The 25,086-nt window shown below is 38.0% G+C and overlaps 1 protein-coding gene across 3 annotated transcripts in view; it reads left to right on the forward strand.

Annotated features, from left to right (window-relative positions):
- jus (EB domain-containing julius seizure protein) overlaps positions 1–24,856 on the forward strand; it is a 283,708-nt gene extending 258,852 nt beyond the window's left edge. For 2 of the 3 annotated variants that reach the window (XM_019050027.2, XM_072304427.1), the window contains exons 4-8: positions 9,622–9,762; positions 11,003–11,117; positions 14,232–14,413; positions 20,188–20,335; positions 21,422–24,856. In XM_019050027.2, coding sequence (XP_018905572.1) covers positions 9,622–9,762; positions 11,003–11,117; positions 14,232–14,413; positions 20,188–20,309 — 560 coding nt within the window. In that variant the 3' untranslated portion in view covers positions 20,310–20,335; positions 21,422–24,856. Of the gene's footprint in view, positions 1–9,621; positions 9,763–11,002; positions 11,118–14,231; positions 14,461–20,187; positions 20,336–21,421 lie in introns of all 3 variants that reach the window. The other variant, XR_002009308.2, reaches the window with a different exon arrangement.
- The last annotated feature ends 230 nt before the right edge of the window (positions 24,857–25,086 follow it).

Consider the following 25,086-nt stretch of genomic DNA (forward strand, 5'->3'; position numbering starts at 1 on the left):
GGCTCCTCATTCGAAGAGTTGAGGAACGGTGCATCGCTCAGGGTTCAAGGTTCAAGGTCCAAGGTATAAGGTTTTTACTCAATTTTTCCTGCATTCTTCCGGCTTCGATTTGTGGCATTGGTCAATTTACTTGATGGCTGAATTTCTATTAATATTTACAGCAGATAAACAGCAGATACAAAGTGAGAAGGCAGGCGCTGCGTCGCGTCGGGACGGACCAAATATTATTAACTCTTAACGGTCGAAATCCGATTTTTTTTTTTTAATTAAGTATTTAAAAATAACATAATAAATAGAAATTTCTCCAGTAAGTGGACTGTGAAATTATGTACATCCAGCTATTCCTCATCATTTACAAATCTGAGTGTTACGTCAAAAATTTTGAAATCGATGCAGCTCGAACACAAAATGGTGTATTAAAATGGAAGAACATTTTTGCTTATGCATATGCGTATAGGGCCCGCGAAGCGGGCCTGAGGGAGCGAGGCGCCCTCTCGGGGGTTGGGCCGCGTAGCGGTCAGGGGGCAGGGCCCCCTAGTAGTGAATACGAGTATTCACTGGCAAGTCTCAACTATGTGTAGAGACTTCAGGAAGAAGTATCGAATGAACATGTAGACGTGTTAAGCGGAAAAGAACCATGCCACATCAGCTATCTTCATTACTTGGGCAATTTAATTTTTTACATGAAAACGGATTTGCAGATTTTTGTGCGAATTTCAATGAATTTTATACATAGTACGAGGCAAATTCCTATACAATCACAACAACAAAAAATTCGCACAAACGTTCTCTTGCAAAAAATTAAATTGCTCAATTAAATTTGGTAATAGCTGATGTGCCTTAGTTCCTTTCCTCTCAACGCGGTCCATTTAACTGGTAATGGTACCTCGATGACTCTTGCCACACTGGAAAAAAAACACATTGGATCTAGAGTCCAGACTCTTAAAAACATCGACAAGAAAAAATACTTTTGATTCAATCAGATTTAAGCTTAGATCAAGAACCAAGCCTCTTAATTTAAGCGGATTTCCTTTTGATTTTGAGCTTAAATCGGATTGAATCAAGAGTCCTTTTTCTTGTCAATGTTTTCAAGAGTCTGGGCTCTAGATCCAATGTGTTTTTTTTCCAGTGTATGTTTCGTGGCCTACACAACGTGTTGAAGGCACTTCTCATGAAACCGAGTTGAAGCGTCTGAGAAAAGACCGAGTCCAGTATTCTGTCACCTCTGAGCCCCCTCCCTTATCGGCACCTGACGTGATTTACGGACGACCCTTATCGTAAAAACGCAGCGCTCCGCAATATCTCGAAAGCGCATTGGACGGAGGAAATCACTCGTTTTACATGCATGCGATAGCACCGTAACATAACGCAACTAATAGTTAATTCTTCTTCCTACACCTCTTATTTTTTCCCTTTTTTAATTAGATTTACGGCTCAAATGACAGTTATTAGATTCTGGCTCCAGGTCGCGCGTAGTGGCCAGGCCAGGATCCCATGCGTGTTGAACACGAGGGCAGTCGGCTGCGGCTACGCTGAGCAACGTTGCCGGGTTTGTTTGGATTCGCAAATTTTTCGACGCTTTTTTTTCTGACAAATAGGGTCACTAAACAGGGTTGCCACGGTCAGGGATTACCGGGAAAACTGGGAAATGTCAGGGACTTTTGAAGAATCAAGGAAAATGACGAAAGTTAGAGTCCCTTTTTACCCACAGTTACGACATCTCACTTTTGGTTGGGCTGAAAGTGGCCTGGAAAAAAATCCATTTCTGATTGGTTCTCGCTCATGGAGTCACAAATGAGTGCACCAAGATCGCGGTACCTCGAATAAGAACAAAAGTAATGAAAATATAACTAAACTGTGGTTTTTCAAGAGTGAATTGATATTTTCATCGCACCAATATGAAATTAGATTAAGAAATTATCCACTAATCAATCTAATTTTATTTCATTGCAATTTTTGTGGTTAAGTTTTGATCAGTTTTGTTGATGTTGTTGTTGTTGTTTTTGGATGACAGACATCGCAGGATTCCTTATCCTTATCCCTCAATATCGGTTGTCTGGGTGCACACTTTTGTGACACCATGGCCAGCCCAGGCCAGCTGATAATCGAGATGGCTTAACCCTGGGTATAAAGGGACTCTAACGAAAGTTTGAGGGAAAACTTGGACTGCATTTTGCAATTTGGAGCTATGAATTCTGGCTCATCTGAAAAAACACTTAGGTGCACAGGGCAACTAATGGCACATACGTTGTTTTTAAATCGGGCCGGAATTTATAGTTCCTAATTGCAAAGTGTAGTCCAATTTGTATTTACTTTTATTAGCTTTCTAGAGTGGATTTGACGTTTAGAACAACAAATTTTGCCTAGAAACTATTTCAAATTATATCTTTTTGGCCGTATGAAATAATTTCAATTGTCAGGGAATTTTACGCAAAAGTGTCAGGGAAATGAGGGAAATGTCAGGGAATTTCATTTTACAAATTTTGAGGGAATCCTTACTAAACTTTGTGTTAATTGAATATTATAGGAGAGTGAATTACGTACTAATTTATTGCGTATTTTTAAAGCCCGAATCCTGGACAAGCCTGCTTTTAGAAGGTATGCCGTCGACGACTTTTTGTCTGCCCACCTGGTTTGTTTAGTAGTTTACGCCCACGCGTAAAAGATTCAAAGTGACTTGGTCCAAGCGTTATATTTTAGTCCGAATGTAGAATTATACTGACAAAATCGAGTGGTGTTTTTCAACGTATATAAATTAAACGGGTTTTAATTTTCCTTCAACTGCGTCTGCAGCAATTGCTGTTGCGAACATGTTGAGCGTGCTGATTTCAGTCATTACATACTTGACTCTCTGAAGGCGTTTCATGTGTGCTAATTCGTTCGTTCTCCAACAGGGTGCGCTACTTGAGTAAGTAAAACGCCTTCAAAGAGTCAAGTATGTATTAAGCTAAAATAAGCACGCACAATATATTCGTAACCACAATTGCTGCAGACACAGCTGAAGGCGAATCGCTACCGCACATAAAATGCCCTCAAAGAGTCATGTATGTAATGAGCGAAAATGACGTAGTTCAGGCTTGACAGCAGTAAGTGACATTATTCCTCGAGAGAGCCAATAGAAGCAGTGCTTACAAGTAAAGTGCCGCCTTCTTCTGCCAATTTCTAACCCAAGAATGAGTTTGTTGTGCGTTCAAAACGCAACCAGAAAGCATGCAAAAGATGGTTTCAGGATATTCCGTCAACGATTCTTTGTCTGCGCACCTGTTGTGCCCAGTACTTGACGTCCACGCGTGAAATAATCAAAGTGACTTGGTCAAAGCGTTATATTTTAGTCCAAATGTAGAATTATACTGACAATATCGAAATGAGAAAATTGAGAGAGAACGAGGTATTGTTATGCTAACTATGAATGAAATGTTACTTTCTTCTTTTGATTCACCTTTTCAAATTGTCATTGGTGAATATTTGGTTTTATTCTTAACCTTAACATTTTCGATATAAAATGTACCTCATATTTTTATTTTCATTTTTAAATGAAAATATTACTTTATATTAAAAACATTTACATTTTAAAAACGTGTCAAATATTTGTGAAACCTTTTCCAAGCGATGACAATCTCAATGAGCCGTAGTTGTGTTGAAAGAAACTATATAAAAATGAATAAAAGAGAGAGAACAAAACCAAGAAGCATGCAATATTCGGTTTTAACCTATTTTTAAGTCGATCTTTCAGAATCAAATATGTCCAATTTTGAGCGTTTGGTTGCGCGTACACCACGCTGCAGCACAGTAAAAGCACGTGCTATGGAAGTCATTTAATTTGACACGGAACCAACTTAATAGTTATAAAGTACACATTATATTTTCCTATAATACACATTTCCATTGATTTAAATGAGAATAATCCAGGCAGAGTGTGCAAAAATTTCAAAATCATGAGTTGAAAAACGCTGACCCCGCGAGTTCAAATATTAGAGCCTAACACAGCGGAACGGCCGGCGCGGCGTACCGTCATGCCAGCGCGGAACGCGCACTGGCGCCTACAAACCTAAGTGGATACTTGACGCATTGCGCAATGCTTGAAGTATCCACTTAGGTTTGTAGGCGCTGGCCGGCTTCCCGCCGCGCCGGCGCGGCGCTTCAAGCAACTTTTTCATGACAGAGGTGTTTCACAATATCATACGAAATTGAAAGCGCTCCGACATATTAAGAATCATAGGCATCTTTTAAGAGTACGGAGCTTTCCTCGCAAAATAAATCAAGATATCACGGCAAAAAAAGATACTAAGTCCAAAAACTCACAAGGTCCAAGCATCCGTATTTCACGACGTTTAGCATAATTTTGGAATTGCATTAGAGAAAAAGGTGACTCGATTTAGAAAGAAACATTTTTGATTATGCTGTCAAAAAGATTTTATTTTGAATCAAGAGTAAAGACGTCGAATGAAAGCGGGTTTCTGCTTGATGCTTGCTTTAAATCATAACACATACCTATCGACAGTGAAAGTGCAAAAATGCGTATCTTGGTTCGCGGCGACGCAAACTTCTTGTCATACTTTACTTTCTACACGGAAAACTACTGAACATCATTCTTTGAAAATTTCAGTGATTGTTCTTCTTTTGATAAAGAATATTTTTGAAAACTTCAAGACACAATGTTTGTTTGGTATCCTTAAAAAAAAAAAAAAATATTACCGGAGATTTCAGAACACCGCAACCGCATTTTTGCAGTTTCATCGTTGACATACCCGCATTATACAGACCCAAAGAAATTTCTAACGCGGTGGAATGGCGGGAAAGTTATTATGATAATGATGTACGACGGCAGTCAAATCGCTACCTCCTCTCATCTTCCACTCGTGTTTTTTTTTTTTTTTTTAAGCGTGCCAGTAGGGCTCGCTTTTTTTTTTTTTTTTTTTTTTTTTTAATGAAACGTATTTACATGTAAAATTCATGCTTGTTAACTACAGATAACATGATTAAGATTCGATTCTTTGACTTTGAGGATATAGCTTCGATTTCCTATTTTTTTCCGTAAAATCCTCTGCTCGTTTCTGATTGGTGCCGGATGACATCATTCGGTTCGGTGCCTTGAACTGCGTATTTCTCGGTATTTTAGTTACTTATTCGCGTCCTTAATTCGCGTATTATGTTTTACTTGTCTTCGATTTGCCTTCGGAAATATGTTTTCGCAAGTCAAAATTCGTTCATGGTCTAGTGACCCATCGGAAAATCTCCCAAAAACTGGCAACGCTGGATTGGGTGAGATGGAGGTGAAATGGGACCCCGGCACCGGGAAGAGGAAATAAGCTTCAACTTGGAGCTAGGGCTTAGCACGAAGTTTGTTGTTAGCATCGTTGTCGAATTGTGCGATTTCCGCAACGGAAACACCTGTCAAATTCTTTATTTACGTTGTCCCCTTGACCGTCAGAGGTACACACTATTAACGACCGAGGCACCCCTTGAAAGTAATAACTTACTTTCTTTGTCTTCATTATCCTCTCCAGGCCCGTCAAGAGGGCGCATTTACGTTTGGGATCAACCGTATAGGGGCGCCAAAATTTTTCATGTTTCTTTTCCTTATCTTATATTTTAGATGATTTTTTCTGTTGTCGCATTCGAATTAGCGAAGTAATTTTGTCTCTCATTCACTATACCCAAGTAGCATTGTCATCTACTTTGTAGGTGGCGCTCATCAAGAAAATGTCTACTTTCTAGATAGAACAATTTTCTTGAAAGAAAGTAGGTATAAAGTAGATCTAGAAAATAGACACAAGAAAATAGAAAGAAAATACATTTTTTCCTTGCATTTTCTTAAGAGAAAACATTAAGAAATTGGCTAGAAAATAGAAAATAATTCTACTTTCAATGAATTTTCTATCTTTTTTCCAAATGGGAAGTGACAGAAAGTAAACCTATGAAATAGATTTATTTTCTTTGGTCAGACTTTTGACTCGCAATGTTTTTTCTTTCTATTTTCTGGATAGCTCTCATTTTCTTTGTTTTTTCTAGAAATTGTCTTAATATTTTTTTCCTAGAAAAAAATTCTATTTTGCTACTTGGGAGTTGTAGATGCTGAGGAAAAAATGTCATTTGTCCCACTTTTGCAGTTAGGAACTACAATTTCTAGCCCATCCATAAAAACACTGATGTGCATGGAAAAACTGATGGTATATACGTCGTCTTTAAACTGAGCCATGTATTGATGTTCCAAATTGCAAAATGCAATCCATTTAAACATGCAAAATACACCAAACTTCTCCCGAAAACCTATTGCTTTTTCAGAACAGTCACGTGTATCTCTTTTAAAGGAACTCAATTTTTCAATTGAAAACCACGATCTCGGCTCCAGTTTAGGAAAAACGTAGGTACCACTTGTTTTCCTATGCATTTGTGGCTTTTTACAGATGAGCCAAACATTGTCGGCCCTCACCAGGGTGGCAAAATTTTACGAAAAATAAAATCTTGAAATTTCATGTGAAATATTTTATGAAATTTTCAGAAATTCATGAAAGATATTGAAAAATACCAGTCCCTTTTCATATTTCACAAAATGTAAAAATCTTGACTTTCTTCTATTTTTGTGTCTTTGAGTGCGGGTTGCATACCCTAGCCCATGGAAACTATGAAATATTTCATAGCCTCGTGAAAAGTCATGGGATATTTCACTGAAATTACCGATCTTTCATTTCTTTCTCACGTTTAATGCTTTCTGTTCCTCACTGCAAAATGTATTCCAAATGTCAAAGTACTTACGATACATTTAATTCCGTATACCTAAACCCCAGAGAAATTCGAAGAAACAATTGGACCGAGTTCATCAAAAAGGAGCCAATCCACATTGAGTTGAGACCGAGAAAAAGAGGTTTGAGGTTTTATTCCTGCAAAAGGCTCAATGTCGAAAATAAACTTTAACCTCTCTTTTTACAAAATTATTTATGTTTGTCGACTTCTAGTTTTTGGCAGGAGAAAACATTCTGAACTTAATTTTTTCGAAAATGTGGGTTGGTTACTTCCTGATAAACTCGGTCCAATCACCGAAAAAAAAGTTATGTTGATTTAACATCCTGGATGTAAAAAAAAGTGTGCAAGAACTTTCAAAATTCTGAATCAACCGCTATTGCAGTTACTTTAACAGTGTTGAGATGTAAAACTAACTGCTGTTGCGTGTAATTCAGCATTTTGTAAGTTCTCGCACACAATTTTTTACATCCAGAATGTTAAATCAACATCACATTTTTTCCGTTGATCGGCAAGTTGTCCAGAAAATTAATTTTCTATTAGAGATTTGGCACTATCTGAACGCTCATACGGCGTTTTGCCGGGAGATTGCTCGTGAGATCCTTAATTTTTTAATTACGCACCGCGCAGCCAACCCCTTTAACTCTTTGACCCCTAACGGGATTAAACCCCACAAAATAAGGGATCTTCATTGAAAAGGCAAACCGGTAAATAAAATATCAAGCCTTTCCACCCGAGGGCCTAAATATCCGAGGCTAGGGTTTATTTTGTCTCTTACCGAGCGTGCCGCATCCAATTAAGTCACCATCTTCGCGTATTTATTTCCTTTTTTCGTCCAAGTTTTCTACTTAGTCGCCAGTTTATGCGGCAAACTTGCGGCGAGTTCAAGGAGGAGGGGGTGTCAAGGCGTTGCCAAGTTGTCGTGCCGAACTTCCGTCAGGGAAAACGAGGTCGCGGCGTACCCATGCTTGAAGACGGAAAATGTTCATCGACGTTGCAGCGCTTCAAAGTTTCCGATTATCTTTCTTTTTTATGGAACACCGAAAAAAAAAATCTCGGTGTATTTACTAAGAAAAAGGCAAAATTACCAAGAATTCAGGGTTCTATTTGATCCCAGTTTTTCGTGGTAAAATTACCATTTATGGAATTGGTAATTTTATTGAACTTTCTCGGTAATTTTACTGGACCTGGTAAAAACGCCAATATTTTTTATCGATTGTGGTAGAATTACCGAGATAAAATGCCAAAGTTAGCGGGAATTGATTACCAATAAAAGTGGTATTCTTACCTGAAAAAAACAGTAAGAATACCGGTTTTTAGGTAAGCTTTCCAGTCTGTCTTGGTAAAATTACCAATAATTGGTAAAAAAAGTGAGATGGTAAAGGTACCAACGGACCTCGGTAAAAATGCCGAGAATTTTTTTTCAGTGAAAACTAACTAGAATATCGATGTTTTAATGGAAAATTTGCAGGTGTTCGAAATTTTGGGGTCTTTAAAATTATGCTGCTAGGAAAACTGAGTGCGAGGATATCCTTGGTTGCTAAATTGGACAATTATTGGAGAAAATATGACAAAATAACCTAATCTGCTAAAATACATGTGTTTAAATGTAAAATACCACCAGATGACGTCATAAGGCGGCACATTTTCTCACTTTTAAATCTATTTTCCCCCAATTTCCCATTTCAGAAAAAAATTATGAAAAATACCGCGAACTCAGCTCATTAAGCACTCTCAGATGAAGCATTAAAATTTTTGTGTGCAAATTTTCCGTTCTTAAATTGCAACGTTGTAATGTTTAATTTTTCAAAGGACAACTAACTGTCAGGTTCTTTTGGAATTATGTGGATCGCAATTAGCAAAAAGGTACCAGCGTAGTCACAATGTTGATAAAATTTTGCTTCTTCATAACCATCTAAAAACTATGTCAAAATAGTAATTAGTTTTTGCATCCCACCAAAAATTGTTAATTTTAAAGGGATGTAATTATGTAAAATTGTAATACTTTTTATAAACTTAGTATTCTTAAAAGAAAAAGGGGAATTGCAAGATTTTGAAGACGGTGTAATCACGCTGGTTCCTTTTTGCTAATGCGATCCATGTGACCCTTTACTTTCACGCATTCTGTTAATAATCACACAAAATTGGAAGGGAGCTTTTTAATAATTAGATTACATTTTGCAATAAGGAACCACTATTTCTGGCTCATTTTAGAAATAGCATATGTGTCATCGATTTCCCTACGAAGATACGTGCTTTTATGGAAGAGCCAGAGATAGTGGTTCCTTCGTGCAAAATGTAATCCAATCAGTCTCCCTAGCGGAAAATATGTATAAAATATAATCGGAGATTTTGAGACGTTGCAATTGAGATGCGCTTTTTTGCATCTAACCATCGATTCACTGCTCTTTTCGGCAACGCAGCTGTACTGTCGTGCTAAGGAAAAGCGTCGTATGAATATTCGTGTCGAGTTGCCGAATTTCCTCCGATAAAATGTTGATTTTTAGGTAGGAAAATTTATGAATATGTTTCCTTGAAATTTTCAGGAACTTTAAATAAAATTGCGAACACAATTATTCGAAAAAAAATGGAAGAAAAACAATCAAAAGTTCTCTCGAAAATTCGTGCTTTATTGAAAGAAATTTGGCAACGCCTGAAGGCTCATGCGGCATTCTTCCTTAGCACGGCAGTGTATGGCTGTTTCGATTTCTCGTCACAACCGTTAGTGACTCTAGAAGGCGAGCTCACGCTCAGCGAACGTGAAGATAACCGACGCGCCTTCATTTCATCGTGCACGCAACACGCACATCCATCAAACACAAATAGTTGTATCCAGGTCCCCGTGCAGGCGTCTGAGCTTCCCGTTTCGTTCTGTTGCAGAGGCTGCAGTGAACGAGTCATGTTTCTTCGACGAGCAATGCGAATCCTCGTACTTCCAAACGAAATGCCAGGACGGCAAGTGTGTTTGCCGCTTCGACATGAAACCTGTCTTCCACAAAGATGGCTCAGTAGAATGCATCGGTGAGTTCATGGCATATTTGTGTTGTTTCATCTCAAGCATTTAAAGTTACAAATGAACGGGGTTTAGCAGAAAGGATCCAAGCCACATCCTGTCAAAATGAACTGGACAATTTAATTTTTTACGAGAGTAGGTTGGTGCGGGTTCCGTTGAAAATTTTAAGGAACTAGCTTCCTACTACGCATAAAATTTACTGAAATTTGAACACAAATCCGCACAACCGCTTTCTTGTAAAAATTAAAATTGCTCAATTCAATGTGACAACAGCTAATGTGGCTTGGTTCCTTTCAGCTTAACGAGTTCTAAATGACGATTAGATTTTTATCAATTTTTTTCCAACTTTTTTTTGTGTTGAAAGGCATCAGTTTATATTTTAAGAGCTTTTTCAATTTACTCAACTTTCACCGCTCATAAATAGTACTTAAAACGTAGCCTGGAACGAACATTTTAACAGTTTATTTGAAAGTTGTATTTTTAATATTTACTAGTTTTTTCCAAGTTTTTTTAACAGTTATTGCTGCTGCCCAAGTAGCATTTCTCAATGTAAGAACCACTATGTATTTCGATTTTATCGGCGATAAAATCGCCCGGATCATCAACTTCTGAGCGATTATGCTTGATCTCATCGCGATAAAATTGCGCTTTTATCGCCCGACAATTGGATTGCATTTTGCAAAAAGGAACCACTAGCATTGCAATGTTGCTAAGATTGTGCAACTTCTTTTGTCTTGGAGGAAAAACCCGATTAATAGTTTCTATTTTACTCGCTAAAAACTGTGAATTTAAGACAAAAATTACCATCTACATTTCATAGTTTTTTACGATTTCCGCAAATTTATTGCAAAGGATGAAGTTGCACAATTTTGGCATCATTGCAATGCTAGTGGTTCCTTTTTGCAAAATGCAATCCAATTTATCGAGATATTTTCGAAATAAAAATCGCGATAAATGGCGATTTAATCTCGATTTTATCGACGAAAATTGATCGCGCTTCTATCGAACCAAAAATTGCGATGTGTAGCAATTTAATCGTCATATATCGCAATTTTTAATGCGATAATATCTCGATATATTGCCACCGATGTAATTGCGATAACCAACCGATAAAATCGCTATTTATCGCGATCACTGCTACTTGGGTGTGGAGTCTCTTTGCTCAATATGAATGGTTATTTTGCCAAAAAATATACACGGTGATAAATACTGTCACGCTAATGTTTATAATTTAAAACATGTTCACAGGAGACACCTCCAGCTCGGGCCCAACGACGTACATAGACCCAACCATGATCGGAATTTTAGTTGTCATGTTCCTCATGTTCATTATCATCTGCGTTGTTCTCCGGTTGTTCAGCAAGTAAGTGTAAGACGGTCCTGATGCTTTGAAGCGCCTTCATCTTATCGTGTAGGCAAAATCCCCAACATAGGTGAAATACGAGGGTCATCCAAAAAGTAAGATTCCCTACCTTGTATCTTCCGAACGAAAAGAGATAAATCAAATCGGTAAAAATTTACATATTAGGCATACTCTAAGCTTTAAAACAAGCTCAAGTTTTTGAAAATCGGTCGAGGGATTCGCGAGAAAACTCAATTTTACTGAGACGACCTCCTGTCGCCGCGTGCCCACCTCCGAGGGCAGGATGCGTGGAAAGTCGCTTACTTCAGACTCGGCTTATCGCCTCTATACATCAAATCAAAAAGGAATTTAAAAGATTTCATTAAGTAGGCCTTACCTTGCTTTTTGAGATAGTCTGCGCATCTTTTTTGACATTTCTGGTATCATTACAGCAGCTTTTTCATACCTTCCGCGTAGAGGGTCTCGTCTTGGCTCCAAAACCAGTCATTTCCAGCGCTCTGCACTTCCAAATCAGTTGCTTTTCGTGGTAAAATTTTTCACAAAGCCTCCATACTCTCGTAATTTAGCCTCAGGTGACTTTTGTCTATTCCTGAGATGAAAAACTCCTACTGAAGAAAGCGATTTCCAACCGATTTGGAAGTGCAGAGCGCTGTCAATGACTGATTTTGGAGCCAAGACGAGACCCTCTACGCGGAAGGCATGAAAAAGCTGCTGTAATGATACCAGAAATGTCAAAAAAGATGCGCAGACTATCTCAAAAAGCAAGGTGAGGCCTACTTAATAAAATCTTTTAAATTCCTTTTTGATTTGATGTATAGAGGCGATAAGCCGAGTCTGAAGTAAGCGACTTTCCACGCATCCTGCCCTCGGAGGTGGGCACGCGGCGACAGGAGGTCGTCTCAGTAAAATTGAGTTTTCTCGCGAATCCCTCGACCGATTTTCAAAAACTTGAGCTTGTTTTAAAGCTTAGAGTATGCCTAATATGTAAATTTTTACCGATTTGATTTATCTTTTTTCATTCGGAAGATACAAGGTAGGGAATCTTACTTTTTGGATGACCCTCGTAGTTGTATGAGGACAAGTGGACGGGGACAAATTTCTGGATATTATTTAGTGCGTTCGCTAAAAAGAAATGGATCCTGCTTTGCACAAATCTAAAAACTTCACTACATTTTGCAATTCGAAACTTATCTGATCCAGGTTTGATAGACCAAGCCTTAGACACAGACGACAAGGAAAAAATGGAGGGATCCTAATGGTGGCACCGGGTAATTGCAATGGACAGATGGTGGTAATAAATAGACAAATTAACGGCAACCCACGAGGAATCCAATAGTTAGTCCATTATTTTCCCCCCTAGTTCATAACAACCACCCGTTTCGACCAATAGGATAGAACTAGTGGATGTTGCGACACGATGGTGCTTTTGGTTCCCTATCAAAGCAGTCGCGAGGCAACTTGCACTTGACGTTGGGTTCAATTCTATGATACAAATATTTCGACTCCTGTGTGTTGCACAGTATCAAACGCTATTGAAGGCGTTTTTTACCCTCATGTCCTGCACATCATACATAACGCGACGCTAGGTGGAATTGTTATTGTTTCTACAGAACAATAAACTCCATTTTCTCACTCTCTTCTTTGTCTATAAATTTCGATAAATCAACCCGCTGTGGTCTGATTGTTGAAATTGATAGACAAAGCTATAGACAAAGAGGACATGATGAGTATGGAGCAATCTTATTAGTTGATTGAGCCGTATGAGCCTTCAGGCATTGCTAAATCTCCTTCGACAAATCATGAATTTTCAGGATTATTTGTGAATATATCTCTTCCGAATTTACAGAAGATTTTGTTAATAATTGATCTAAAAAATCTGAAAATTGCAAGGACGATAATATAATAATTTTCTCCAAAATGAACAGTTTATCTAAGGAAAGGCAACTTTCGAATGTTCATACGACGTTCTTCCTTATCACGGCAGAATACCTCTTTCGCCTTTTGTGTCTATACTGCCGTGCTAAGGGAACACGCCGTATGAACCTTTAAGCGTTGCCAAATTTCCTTTGATAGCACACAAATTTCCTGGTAAACGTGTGAGTATTTCTCTTCCAATTTTTCAGAAAATTTTATTCGCAATTTCTCCCAAAATTTCCAGAAAATATCAAGGAAAAATATATGAATATTTTACCTCAAGAATGAACATTTTATGGGAAAAAATTCGACAACTCTCGAGTGTTCATACGGTGTTCTTCCTTAGCACGGCAGCATACCTCTTTTGCCACATAGTCTACAGCTATGTCTATCAATTGTGCCTTTTTGTCTATAGTTATGTCTATCAATTTGGCCTTTCTTGTCTATAGCTATGTCTATCAATTTTGACTCTTTTGTCTATAATTGTGTCTATGAATTTCGATAAATGAACCCCGTGGTTTTACAGGGTGTCTAGTATTTTTTAATTTTGAGAAATCCTGATATTTTCCTGATTTTTCTTGATATTATATAAAAAAATTCCTGATTTTTTCATTTTGAAAATTCCTGATATTTTCCTGATTTTTCTCGTAAAAACGATATTTATTGCATAAATGCATGCGGAAACTAAAATTTCTGACAAAGTGAGAAGAATTCCTGGTAAAACGTCCGATTTTTCCGATTTTCCTGATTTTTTCCTGATCGGCCAAAATTCCTGATATTTTCCGGTTTTTCCTGATGCTAGACACCCTGTTTTAGGGGATGGAATCTAAGGGTTGTATGGGTTTCAGGGCTCGCTGGCAGGAGAACAGGACAATCTTCAACACGCCGAATCCAATCAATTTTGTCTTTTTGTCTATAGCTATATCTATCAATTTTGCCTTTTTGTCTATAGCTATGTCTATCAATTGGATTACATTTTGCAATAAGGAACCACTATCTTTGGCTCTCTCACAAAAGCACGTATCTGCCTAAAGAAACCAATAGGACGTATGTTGTTTCTCAAATGGGCCAGAAGTAGTGGTTCCTTACTGCAAAATGTAATCCAATTTTGTCTCTTTTGTCTACAACTATGTCTATGAATTTCGATAAATGAACCGGGTGGTTTTAGGGGATGGAACTTAAGGTTTTTATGGGTTTCAGGGCTCGCTGGCAGGAGAACCGGACAATCTTCAACACGCCGAACCCGCGGCTGATGAACGTCTCGCTCCTGCGCGACGCCAAGCACACGGTGGCCCCGGAAGAGCGGCGCGGGAGCCACCATAGCGTGAGCCGGCAGCACAGCGCCGCATCGCTCAGGCTCCACTCCCCCTCCAACCCGCAAGGTAGTAGCCTCCATCCTACCGTACGGGCAAAAGCACTTCACAGTTCGGCAAGTCTCCTTCATTTTATCGCGTAGGCAAAAATCACCCCTCCCGGCTCGAAACCTAGCCCCTCCGTGACGGTACACAGTGGATCGAGTCATTGGGGGAGGTCGGACAAAATGTGGAAGTTTCAAACGCTTATAACTCCGTTTAAGGTGAATCCAGGGTCCGATTAGGGATAATTTAAGATAAGAGATAGCGCCACCAGTCACCACTAAGAATTTCACTTTCCTTCAACGATTACTGAAATAATATCGTTCAAATTACAAAAAGCAGATCCACAAGGTATAGATTATTTTTTGCTTAATTTTTTGAGCCAAAAATATTGGCAATTAGAATTACAAGCGCAGAGAAAGTACGGCTGAAACTTTCAGCTCAGCCGCGGCGGCCGAGCGCGCAACCGAATCCCTCATGTTCTGTCTCTTTCTCTCCCATTGCCGCAATGGGAATTGCCTTCCGCCGTAGTTACGACTTTATTTTTGGGAATTTAGGGAAGATTTTTTTACTGAGTGTTCCTCAAGTATGTTGCTATATCCCCTGGATCCCCAATCTTGAATAAGTATTACGGTTTTTATTATTTTGGCAAATATATACGGCTATTCTGAGCAGCGCGACGTGGTGGCCAAATCGCGAAGTTCCAAGTCTGGATTCACCTTAAGGTGATTCGTCAAGCTCAAAAGAAGTGGTCGAACTGGCATGCGATATATCGCATCTTTTAGGTCAAAAATCTCGGCAGATTTTGAATTTTCAGTAAAGAAAAGGACGATAGCCCCTGCGCATGAGCCTAAAGAATCATTCTAAACCTTGAAATCGGCAAAATTCAGAGAAATGAAAGCAGGATAGTGTTTGGAAAAAAACCTCGCATTCGATTCAGCTATCGATTTCGGTATCGAATGCGATGTTTTTTTCCAAACACTACTTATCCTGTTTTTATTTCTCTGAATTTTGCCGATTTTTGGGTTTAGAATGATTCTTCAGGCTCATGCGCACGGGCTATCGTCCTTTTTTTTGCTGAAAATTCAAAATCTGCCGAGATTTTTTACCTAAAAGATGCGATATATCGCATGCCAGTTCGACCACGTCACTTGAGCTTGACGAATCACCTTAAACAAGACTTTGAAGTTCTAAAAGTAGCCCTATTGGTTTTCTCGAGAAATTATCTTCAAGAAACACCCCTCTAAGTTGAAAATGTGACGAAATAAACATCAAAATTCGCAGTTCTAGTCAAAAAGTTCATGTCCGACCCCTCTAATTGACTCGATCCACTGTGCGGTAGTCTGCTCGACCCCATCTTACCGTAGTCGTCCTGTCGTAGTTTTGTCCGTTTGCAACTTTTTAACAGAAATTTCGCCCTGCTAGCACGACTCATAAAATAGCAAACGAGAAAAAAATGGAGCACTAAACAAGATACGAATTGAAGCATTCTCATCCATGATACTTGACCAAAATTGAATCAGTGAGAACGAAAACACAGCAACTCCAACCCGCAAGGTAGGAGCCTCCATCCTCCGTACGGGCAAAAGCACTTCACAGTTCGGCAAGTCTCCTTCATTTTATCGCATAGGCAAAAATCACTCCTCCCAGCTCGAACCCTAGCCCCTCCGTGACGCTAGTCTCCTCGACCCCGTCTTACCCGTAGTTGTCTTGTCGTAGTTTTGTCCATTTGCAACTTTTTAACGGAAATTTCGCCCTGCTGGCAGGACTCATAAAATAGCGAGCGAGAAAAAAATTGACCACTAGACATTGGAAAGTTGCAAACCTTACTCTTGTAATAGTATGCATGATTGTGTAGTTGTGTAATGAAAACATATTGGAAGTCTTAAGTATAACATTTGTTTAGTGAGTTTTTATTTTCAAACATTCCTTTCGACGGGAACGGATATTGTAGGTGTATACCTATGCGACCTACTTCAACAAAACTGTGAAAGAGGTTGTTCCAAAAACGCCGATTTTGGCCCCCCCTGGATTTGGCCCAAACTTTGCTCAGATGTTGTACTAAGTGTCCCCGGTGCTTGGGCAAAATTTCAGCCCCCTCGGATAATTAGGGGGGAGGGGGCAGGGGGGCAAAGTTGCAATTTTTTTAAAACTTTAAAAATCGATATCTCGCGAACGGTTTGAGTGTAAGTGTTGCGGTTTGCGCTAAAAAACGTCAAAAAATATTCTCTACAAGAATATTAATGCTGTTTGCAAGGTTGCGTAATTTATCGCGGTCATAAATCGATTTTTTCGATTTTGAAGGTTCGACTTTTTTTCGTTTTTCGTCTCTCCTCTCTTTGGAATCGTTGGTACGTGAATAAAAACCTGTTGAGGTGATTCTCCATGAAATTCTGCATCTACCACACTTAGTTTGATCTTGGGAAAACGATTCGTTCGTGAGTTATAGCGATTTTTCTGCGCGTTATCGGTTACGCGCGGGCGGCTTATCGGCGGCGCTCCATCCCGCGCGGGCAAGGCAGAGGTTGTTTCACCCCTAGGGCCTTATATTCATGCTGTAGGCTGTAATTATCGATATTTTCTCCTCCCCCCACCCTTCCCCTGCAATAAATATTTGTTTAATACTTCGTTAGGTATACAGGGTATCCCAGACCACCCGTAACAATTCTTTTTCTCGGTTGGTTTAGGTAGTACGAAGTGGGGGGCCGCGGGATTGAATAGGGAATTGACCCCAAGGAATCCGAATTTCACGGTCCCGATGCCCCCCTAGCCATCCTCGGGGGGTAAAAGGGGGAGGCACAATGTCTCCCGACTTTGGGGATCGTGACCCCCTCTTTACCTCACAAGGGGGGCATGGGGGGTTTCGGGACCGTGAAATTCGGATTCCTTGGGGTCAATTCCCTATTCAATCCCGCGGCCCCCCACTTCGTACTACCTAAACCAACCGAGAAAAAGAATTGTTACGGGTGGTCTGGGATACCCTGTATACCTAACGAAGTATTAAACAAATATTTATTGCAGGGGAAGGGTGGGGGGAGGAGAAAATATCGATAATTACAGCCTACAGCATGAATATAAGGCCCTAGGGGTGAAACAACCTCTGCCTTGCCCGCGCGGGATGGAGCGCCGCCGATAAGCCGCCCGCGCGTAACCGATAACGCGCAGAAAAATCGCTATAACTCACGAACGAATCGTTTTCCCAAGATCAAACTAAGTGTGGTAGATGCAGAATTTCATGGAGAATCACCTCAACAGGTTTTTATTCACGTACCAACGATTCCAAAGAGAGGAGAGACGAAAAACGAAAAAAAGTCGAACCTTCAAAATCGAAAAAATCGATTTATGACCGCGATAAATTACGCAACCTTGCAAACAGCATTAATATTCTTGTAGAGAATATTTTTTGACGTTTTTTAGCGCAAACCGCAACACTTACACTCAATCCGTTCGCGAGATATCGATTTTTAAAGTTTTAAAAAAATTGCAACTCTGCCCCCCTGCCCCCTCCCCCCTAATTATCCGAGGGGGCTGAAATTTTGCCCAAGCACCGGGGACACTTAGTACAACATCTGAGCAAAGTTTGGGCCAAATCCAGGGGGGGCCAAAATCGGCGTTTTTGGAACAACCTCTTTGAGGGATTACCTTTGCAGTTTTTTTTTTTTTTTTTTTTTTTTTTTCATTTATACGTACCTGCATTTTAGTTTGATAGTATTTGTCTCAAAAGTACAAAAATCGATTAGTTCAATGTTTTTTTTTCTTTCTTTTTTCCCAATTCAAACTGCTACTTGTACCATTTTACTCAACTCTAGAATTTGATCCATATCAGAAGATTGATACCTACTAATTGATTGATCCTAGCCAAGTTTCTATTGGCCTATAGAAAAGTTTCTTTTCTACCTTATGACCCACGTAACAAAACTAAGTGTTTTTTTTTTCACCCGAGAGGGGTTGCAAATTCTGTTGAAAAATTAAGTAGATTTTCTTGCATGTCAGCTAGCAGCTAATATGAAAGAAAGGTATTGTACTTTGGAAAACAATTTTGCATCTATTATTTTGTAGAGTGGATGCTACGTGTATGTGAGAAAAAGATCTAGTGATGCAGTACAACAGTATACTACTGCTCAGATGTTTTACCTCAAACCTGCATTTAGTGCAGGGCCGGATTTAGGGGGTGACCACATGGGCCGCGGCCCATGGCGACAAATTTTGCAATTTTTTTAAATTTAGGTATAAAAAAAAAATCAGATTCAGAAAAAAAATTATAAACGAGAAAAGGCGACAAAATCTTTCATTTCCTGAGAGTATGATAATTTCTAATTTTGTCGTCTTTCGGCGATACAAGAGACAGCACCTTTAATTAGTCGAGTTAAGAGAGAAACCAAACACGCAATTTGGCCTAGAGCGGCGCGGCGCAGAGGCAGAGAGCAATAATGACGAGGACTTGAGATGGAAAGGAGAAGCCCTCGGCGCGGCGGTCGGCATCTAACACACATTACCGCCTACAAGACTGCATGAATACTTCACGCATTGCGTCACAGTGCGCAGTGCGGTCAGCAGCGGTCGGCGCGGTCGCGTGAAACGCATAGCGCCTACAAGACTGCATGAATACTTCGCGCATTGCGTGAAACACAGTGCGGTCAGCATGGCGCGACGGACGACGGAAGTTATAATTATTAAACCACATTTATGTTTGTTCTTTCATAATTGTTTCGTTCATTTCTTATAAATGGAAGGCCTTGTTCACAGATTTATGGAACTTAACTTTCGCACAAAGTTCCGTAAACTTTTGCTAATAGTGTTGACAGGGCTCCCGCAAAAAAGTGTCCAACACGAGTAAACTCGTCTTATGCACCCCTCTCCCTCAAGCACGTTCACTTGATGGTTTTTATTGATGTTTCAAAACAAATGAGAGGGAGGCGACAAAATACAGGCGGCCCATAGGCGGCGAGTAGGTAAATCCGGCCCTGATTAAGTATAAGATCTTATGCCTTGATCTCATGTAGCAGAAAATCAAGATTTGTTGTGATTAGTGGGCTGTCAAAATTAGAATGTTGCGATTTTTGTCATTGTCTCCTTTTTGGTAAGAACATCTGTTGAAAAGTGCTATTCACAGCGCTAAGAAAAAAAAAAAAAGCTAAAATTTATGTTTTAGGAAACCCTTTTAGAAAATTTTTATAAATGAAATTTGAGTAAAACTAATACAATTTCAGTATAAAAGTCTTTAAATAAACCCTAGTCACTAATCTTTTAAGCGTTTTTGACATTCTCTTCAAACGTTATAATGGTTAAGAGACAACCTACACTAGATCTGTATACAATTTTTTAACTCTTCTTTTACTATGATTTTACTTCTTTTGAATTTTATTTGAAAAATACCCCAAAAAAGGTTTTCTGAAACAAAAATTTTAATTATTCTTTCAAAAGTTGCCTTTTTAAGATGTACAAGTTCTTTAACAGTTTTTTTTTATTGGTTGTTATTACCAGGCACCCACGTAAAATACCATCCTGCTTAAAAGATCAATTTTTTACTAATAAAAAGTATCTTAGTCTAATCCTTGAGTATCTAAGAGGTTTTTCACGGCAATACATCAGTAAAAATGGCTGCTTTTGATAACTATTTCTAACTGGTTTCACAACCAATTTTTTAATATTTTTGTTTATTATGTAAGTAGCTGTTTTACTGTCATTACTTGTTATCCTCAATTTTTTCTTCCAAAAAATTTGCTACCAAGAAATATGTCCTCAGGTAAAACTACTTTGACTTTGATGATATTGTAACTAACAACAGGTTTTCTCCACAGTTGCTGGAATCGGAACCCAAAATGGGCGTAGGGAGAGCAAAGGAAGTTACGGGACAGGCCTGAAATCCCCGACATCAAATACGAAACTGGAACCTGCCACTTTAGAATCACCGCTTGCTTGATCCCTTTCGCAGCCTTACAATCACAGGTATGTCCCTACATTTGACAGCAAGCTCATCATTTGGACTCCGTTTTGCACTTAGGAACTACAATTTCTAACTCATCTATTAGAACTTTTACGTAATCAGGAAACTAATGACACATAGGTACGTGCTGTTATTTCTAAACTGAGCTAGAAGTCGTAGTTCCTAATTCCAAAATGTAGTACCTACATTTGTACGGATTCTGCAGGATTTTCGACGGTCTAGAAAACTTGTACTGTCAAGGAATTTGCGGTGACCAGGAAAAAATAGCAGAGTGCCCATACTGCCGTGCTGAGGAAAAACGTTCTCCAAGCCTTTAAACGTTGCCAAATTCCTTGAATGAAGAAAAAATTTTCAGAAAAACTTATGAATAGTTTTCTTCTACTTTTTTGGAGAATTTTATTAGCAATTCAATCTAAGTAACTTATAGAAAAATTTGAAGATTTAAGTAGGTAATACTCATAATTTTTTTGAAAAACGCCCTTTCTATCTGAGTCAATTTGGCAACGCCCGAATGTTCATAGGTGTTTCTTCCTCAGCACTGTAGTATAGGTTTGAAAAACCTGGAAATCTCATCAGGTTGGGAAATTTAGGGAAGCTCTTACGAAAAGCTGAAACTTTGCAAAATCATGATAGGTATTTGAAATCTGGAAAAAAAGAAAGGAAAGAATAAAACATCAGTGCTGTCCTCATAATAAAACTGAGACTGGGTCTAGTTCGGGATTTGATGCTCTGAATTGCACTCTGAATAGAGGAATGATTTTCTATACGGAATTGCAATCTTAGTTGATTGAATGATTAGGTAATACCTAAAAAAGAAAGCTCCATATATTTCTGTCATTTGCTGTGAAATTAATGCCAATATTGTCTCAGTTTTAGTTCTATACATGCAAATTGTTGTTGTGAAAAGTCAGAAAATTTGATCATATTGGTCAAGGAGAAGCTACTGATAAAGTCAGAGAATTTCTTCTCATCGAGTCTGTAGGCATGCAGTTTGAGCTTAAACCATCAAACTTGATTCTGTAAATAACGCAACTAACCCATTGTATTTCATACATGTACTAAGTTATTTTATATTTGATGGATTTCAGGAATGCAGCTAAGCTGGAATACTACCTATTCATCACAATTCATACTTTTTATAAACTGCAAAAAGTTGACTTGAAATTCTTCACGAAATCTTTCATTTACATTGCTTCGATTTAGAGTAGATTTTATTGCCTCTTTTTACTTCTTACCACGTTGAAACTGATCAATAAACAAGAAAAGGGACCAGCCTACCACAAATTATCATTTTTGCAGGTGCATAGTTTTGAGTTGTGTACATAATTTGGATGTTTAGAAATACTTTTGTTTTAACCGTCTTCGTACTTTGACGAGTTTGCTGTTTTTGGTGTTCCATTCTTTTACGTTTTCATATTCAGCAAAAATGTTGAAAAGTTGTACCTAATCATGTACAGATATTTGATAAGTTATCATTTGTTAATTTTTTGTCTGAGAAACGATTTTAGATGATGGTGATGAGATTTAGGCAGGACCCATGCCTACATTTTAAATATTTATCACAGGAAAAAAATTTGCATGCAGTGAATGCAAATTTCTTCCAGGGAGGTCTTATGAAACTGAAGTGCCCTTAAAATTATAAAAATCACATTACACGTAGATAAACAAGAAAGGAGCACAGAGTTATGATAGCTGGTAAATTTACTGGGAAAAATGGAAAAAATCCACGCACAAATTAAACAAGTGAGCCATAATTCCACTTCAAATTTTTCGTTTTGTTCAAGGCGAAATTTTTATTATGAGGAAACGTGTTCATATTTTTGTACTAGCTTTTCTGGTGAAATTTTTCCGCATACAGAAGAACATATCTAGTAATTTGAAGCATACTGAATAAGTTTTCTTGCAATAATTAAATGAATGCTGTAGAAAAGAGTGAAAAACCATGAGTAAGTTTTATATGTCTAACAGTACATGGCAACATTATATGTACCTACTTGCTGGATGGCATAATTTATAATTTCAGTTGAATTTTCTCTGAAAACCGTAAACAGTCATACTGATCACATATTTTGTGAAATCCTCTTGTTTTTTAGATGTCAGTGAGGATAAACTATAATTTTAAGTCCACAAAGGAATGATGCATTCTTGAGAAAAGTAAAAACTTCTCGAGTATCAGTGTAGAAGTTTAATGTAACACTCCGAGATATCTACACCAAGACTTTGTACTGAAGTTCTCCTCATAAATTTTTACTTTCATCGTTAATTTTTGCAACTCGTAAAGCATGAAAACATACGCCTAAAACTCTAATTTTATGTCCGATTATTGTACTTGCTAAAATTCATAGTCAAAACTTGATTATCCGACCTTTGATCATTTAACATCCTCGCCATTTCAACAGAATCTTCCAGAGTTAGAATTTTTTATTTTCTTTTTGCCAAATGTGAGAAAAAGTAGCATGTGTGCAACTTTCACTAAGAGATACTTAAACTGGTACACAACAAGAACAGTACGTAATCCACTAGCACTAGTGTGGATATCGTTCATACCCTTTGACGATTTTCTTCATCAAATAAAGTTGTTTTTCGCCTGGGAGTAACGTCTACAAGTCTTACTCCTAATTGGACTTCATTTTGCAATTAGGAACGAAAATTTCTGGCTCATTTGTAAAAACACTTACGTACAGAGGGAAACTAAAGATCCATAAGTTGTTTTTGAACTGAGCCAGAACTTATAGTTCCGAATTGCAAAATGTAGTCCAACTGTATGTCCTGTTAGTTGAACTGTGCTTTAGCGGCCTGTATTCCAATTTTGTTGGAGTCGAGGATTCCTCAAATCATTTTTGATTAAGGAATATATGACTGATATAGCTGGTACAGTTCCCCGCAAGATGGGATAATCAAGTTTTGAATGTATTTTGATCTTGATGAGAAAGTTGAAACTAGCTGGTTAGGCGTAAGGATCCCTTGTAAAAAAAAAAAATCAGATTTTGAAATACAGAAGCTACTGTATTTTCACGTTCTTAGTAGAAGTAGAATCTTCTCTTCTTAGAACATCGTGTAAATATTAGGGTCAACTTGTTTTGCTGTATACAAGATTGTTCTACGCTCTCCGGGAGGCAAGTGCCATTGAACACCACGCTCTTCGAAATTGAAGATAAAAAAGTTGTTATTTTTCTTTAAAGTCGTTGTCATATTACTAACTTTTTGTAAGTAACGAAGTAAAAATTAGAGTGAGCAGAAATAGTAATTGACTCCCAAAAATTTCTAAAAATAGGAAAGGACTTTTTCTTTCTGTTTCAAAATATCTATTTGACATACAGTAGATTAATAAAAACTGGTTACTGTGAAAACAGAAACTGACTTTTTAAAAACTCAAATTTCTATGGAAAAAATCAGTATGAATTGCCAAAAAAGGCTTACGCTGCCGTGCCAAAAAGAATGCTCCACGACCCTGAAATCAAGATGAGTCATCTCGGACCTGTTGCTAACAGATCAGCTTATATTATATCTGCTATTACATTCTTAGTCCCTATACAAACCTAAAACTAACTAAAATTCAATTTCATCCACTGAGATGTTTGAAAGGGTGTAATTTGATTGGTCAAAATGTGTTCGTTCCTGAGAGAATATGCTTTTCACTAGAACAGTGTTGTTTTCTGGTTATGGCAGTTTTTATGCTTGAAAAAAGTTTTTAAAAGAAAGTCACAGGAAAAACTTAAACCCTGGTAAATCAAGTATTACTTCCCGTATACTTCATTTTTCTCCTCTTGTAAACTGTCACTCTGCATGATATATTAAAGGCTAAAGTTGAAAAATGTGCATCTCAAAGTGCAAGGATGCACGTCTCTGCTCATGTTCTATTTTAATTTTAAAAAAGAAAAGTAACCAGCGGTTTCTACCAAAATATTCTGTGAATTTTCTTTATTAATTCTAAAGAAAAGAACACAAAATTGCAAGGAAACATTTTGATCGGTTTTCCTTGAAGTGCGTAAAACATTATCGGAGATTTTTATACATAGAAAATGAGATACGCATTTTTTTCATTTAGCCATTGATATTCCAAATCCTCTTTTGATGGGAACTTTGAAATTTTTTTATTCTTCTGAACACTGATTAAGTAAAATTAATTCCAAGAATTAATTCGAATTGATTTAGTTGAAACAATTTTGAGTTTTACTGCTTTCTTGGGGGAAAGAAAAATTTGGGAAATCGAAAAACTTGGGATTAAACCTACTGATAATACTAAATGCCACTAGCCTCAGGAGATCTGTCCTCTTTTTCACTTCAATATTTATCTTTCTTAAGATTATCATAGTACACTTCTTCTATTTTTTTGTCGGATGAATAAGTTTGTTTTGAATACCTGTATAACTGAGATTCTTAGAGCACTAAGTCAAAAAGTAATCGCATTATTGCCTAATTTTTGGACAGAGCGCCTACACCTAGATGATATGTAAATTTGAAACCATTTTTGGGTACACATTTATTTTTCCAAACATGTAGAAAACGATGTGTACACACAAGAGGAATTGTAAGAAAACAAATGGAGTATTGTACTCTATGACAGCCTAATCGGAAAAGTGTTCACAATTTTCCTAGGGAATTTGTTGTTTTATTGAAGGAAATATGGCAATGTCTAAAGGCACATATGGTGGTCTTCCTTCAGAAGTCAGCATTAGTATTTTATGGTGTTTATTGCTATTTTGACAGATATAAGCTGGATCAGGTATAACTACATCAGACGTTGCCTGCT

This window comes from Bemisia tabaci, chromosome 9 (assembly GCF_918797505.1).
Source record: "Bemisia tabaci chromosome 9, PGI_BMITA_v3".
In the NCBI taxonomy this organism is placed as follows: domain Eukaryota; kingdom Metazoa; phylum Arthropoda; class Insecta; order Hemiptera; family Aleyrodidae; genus Bemisia; species Bemisia tabaci.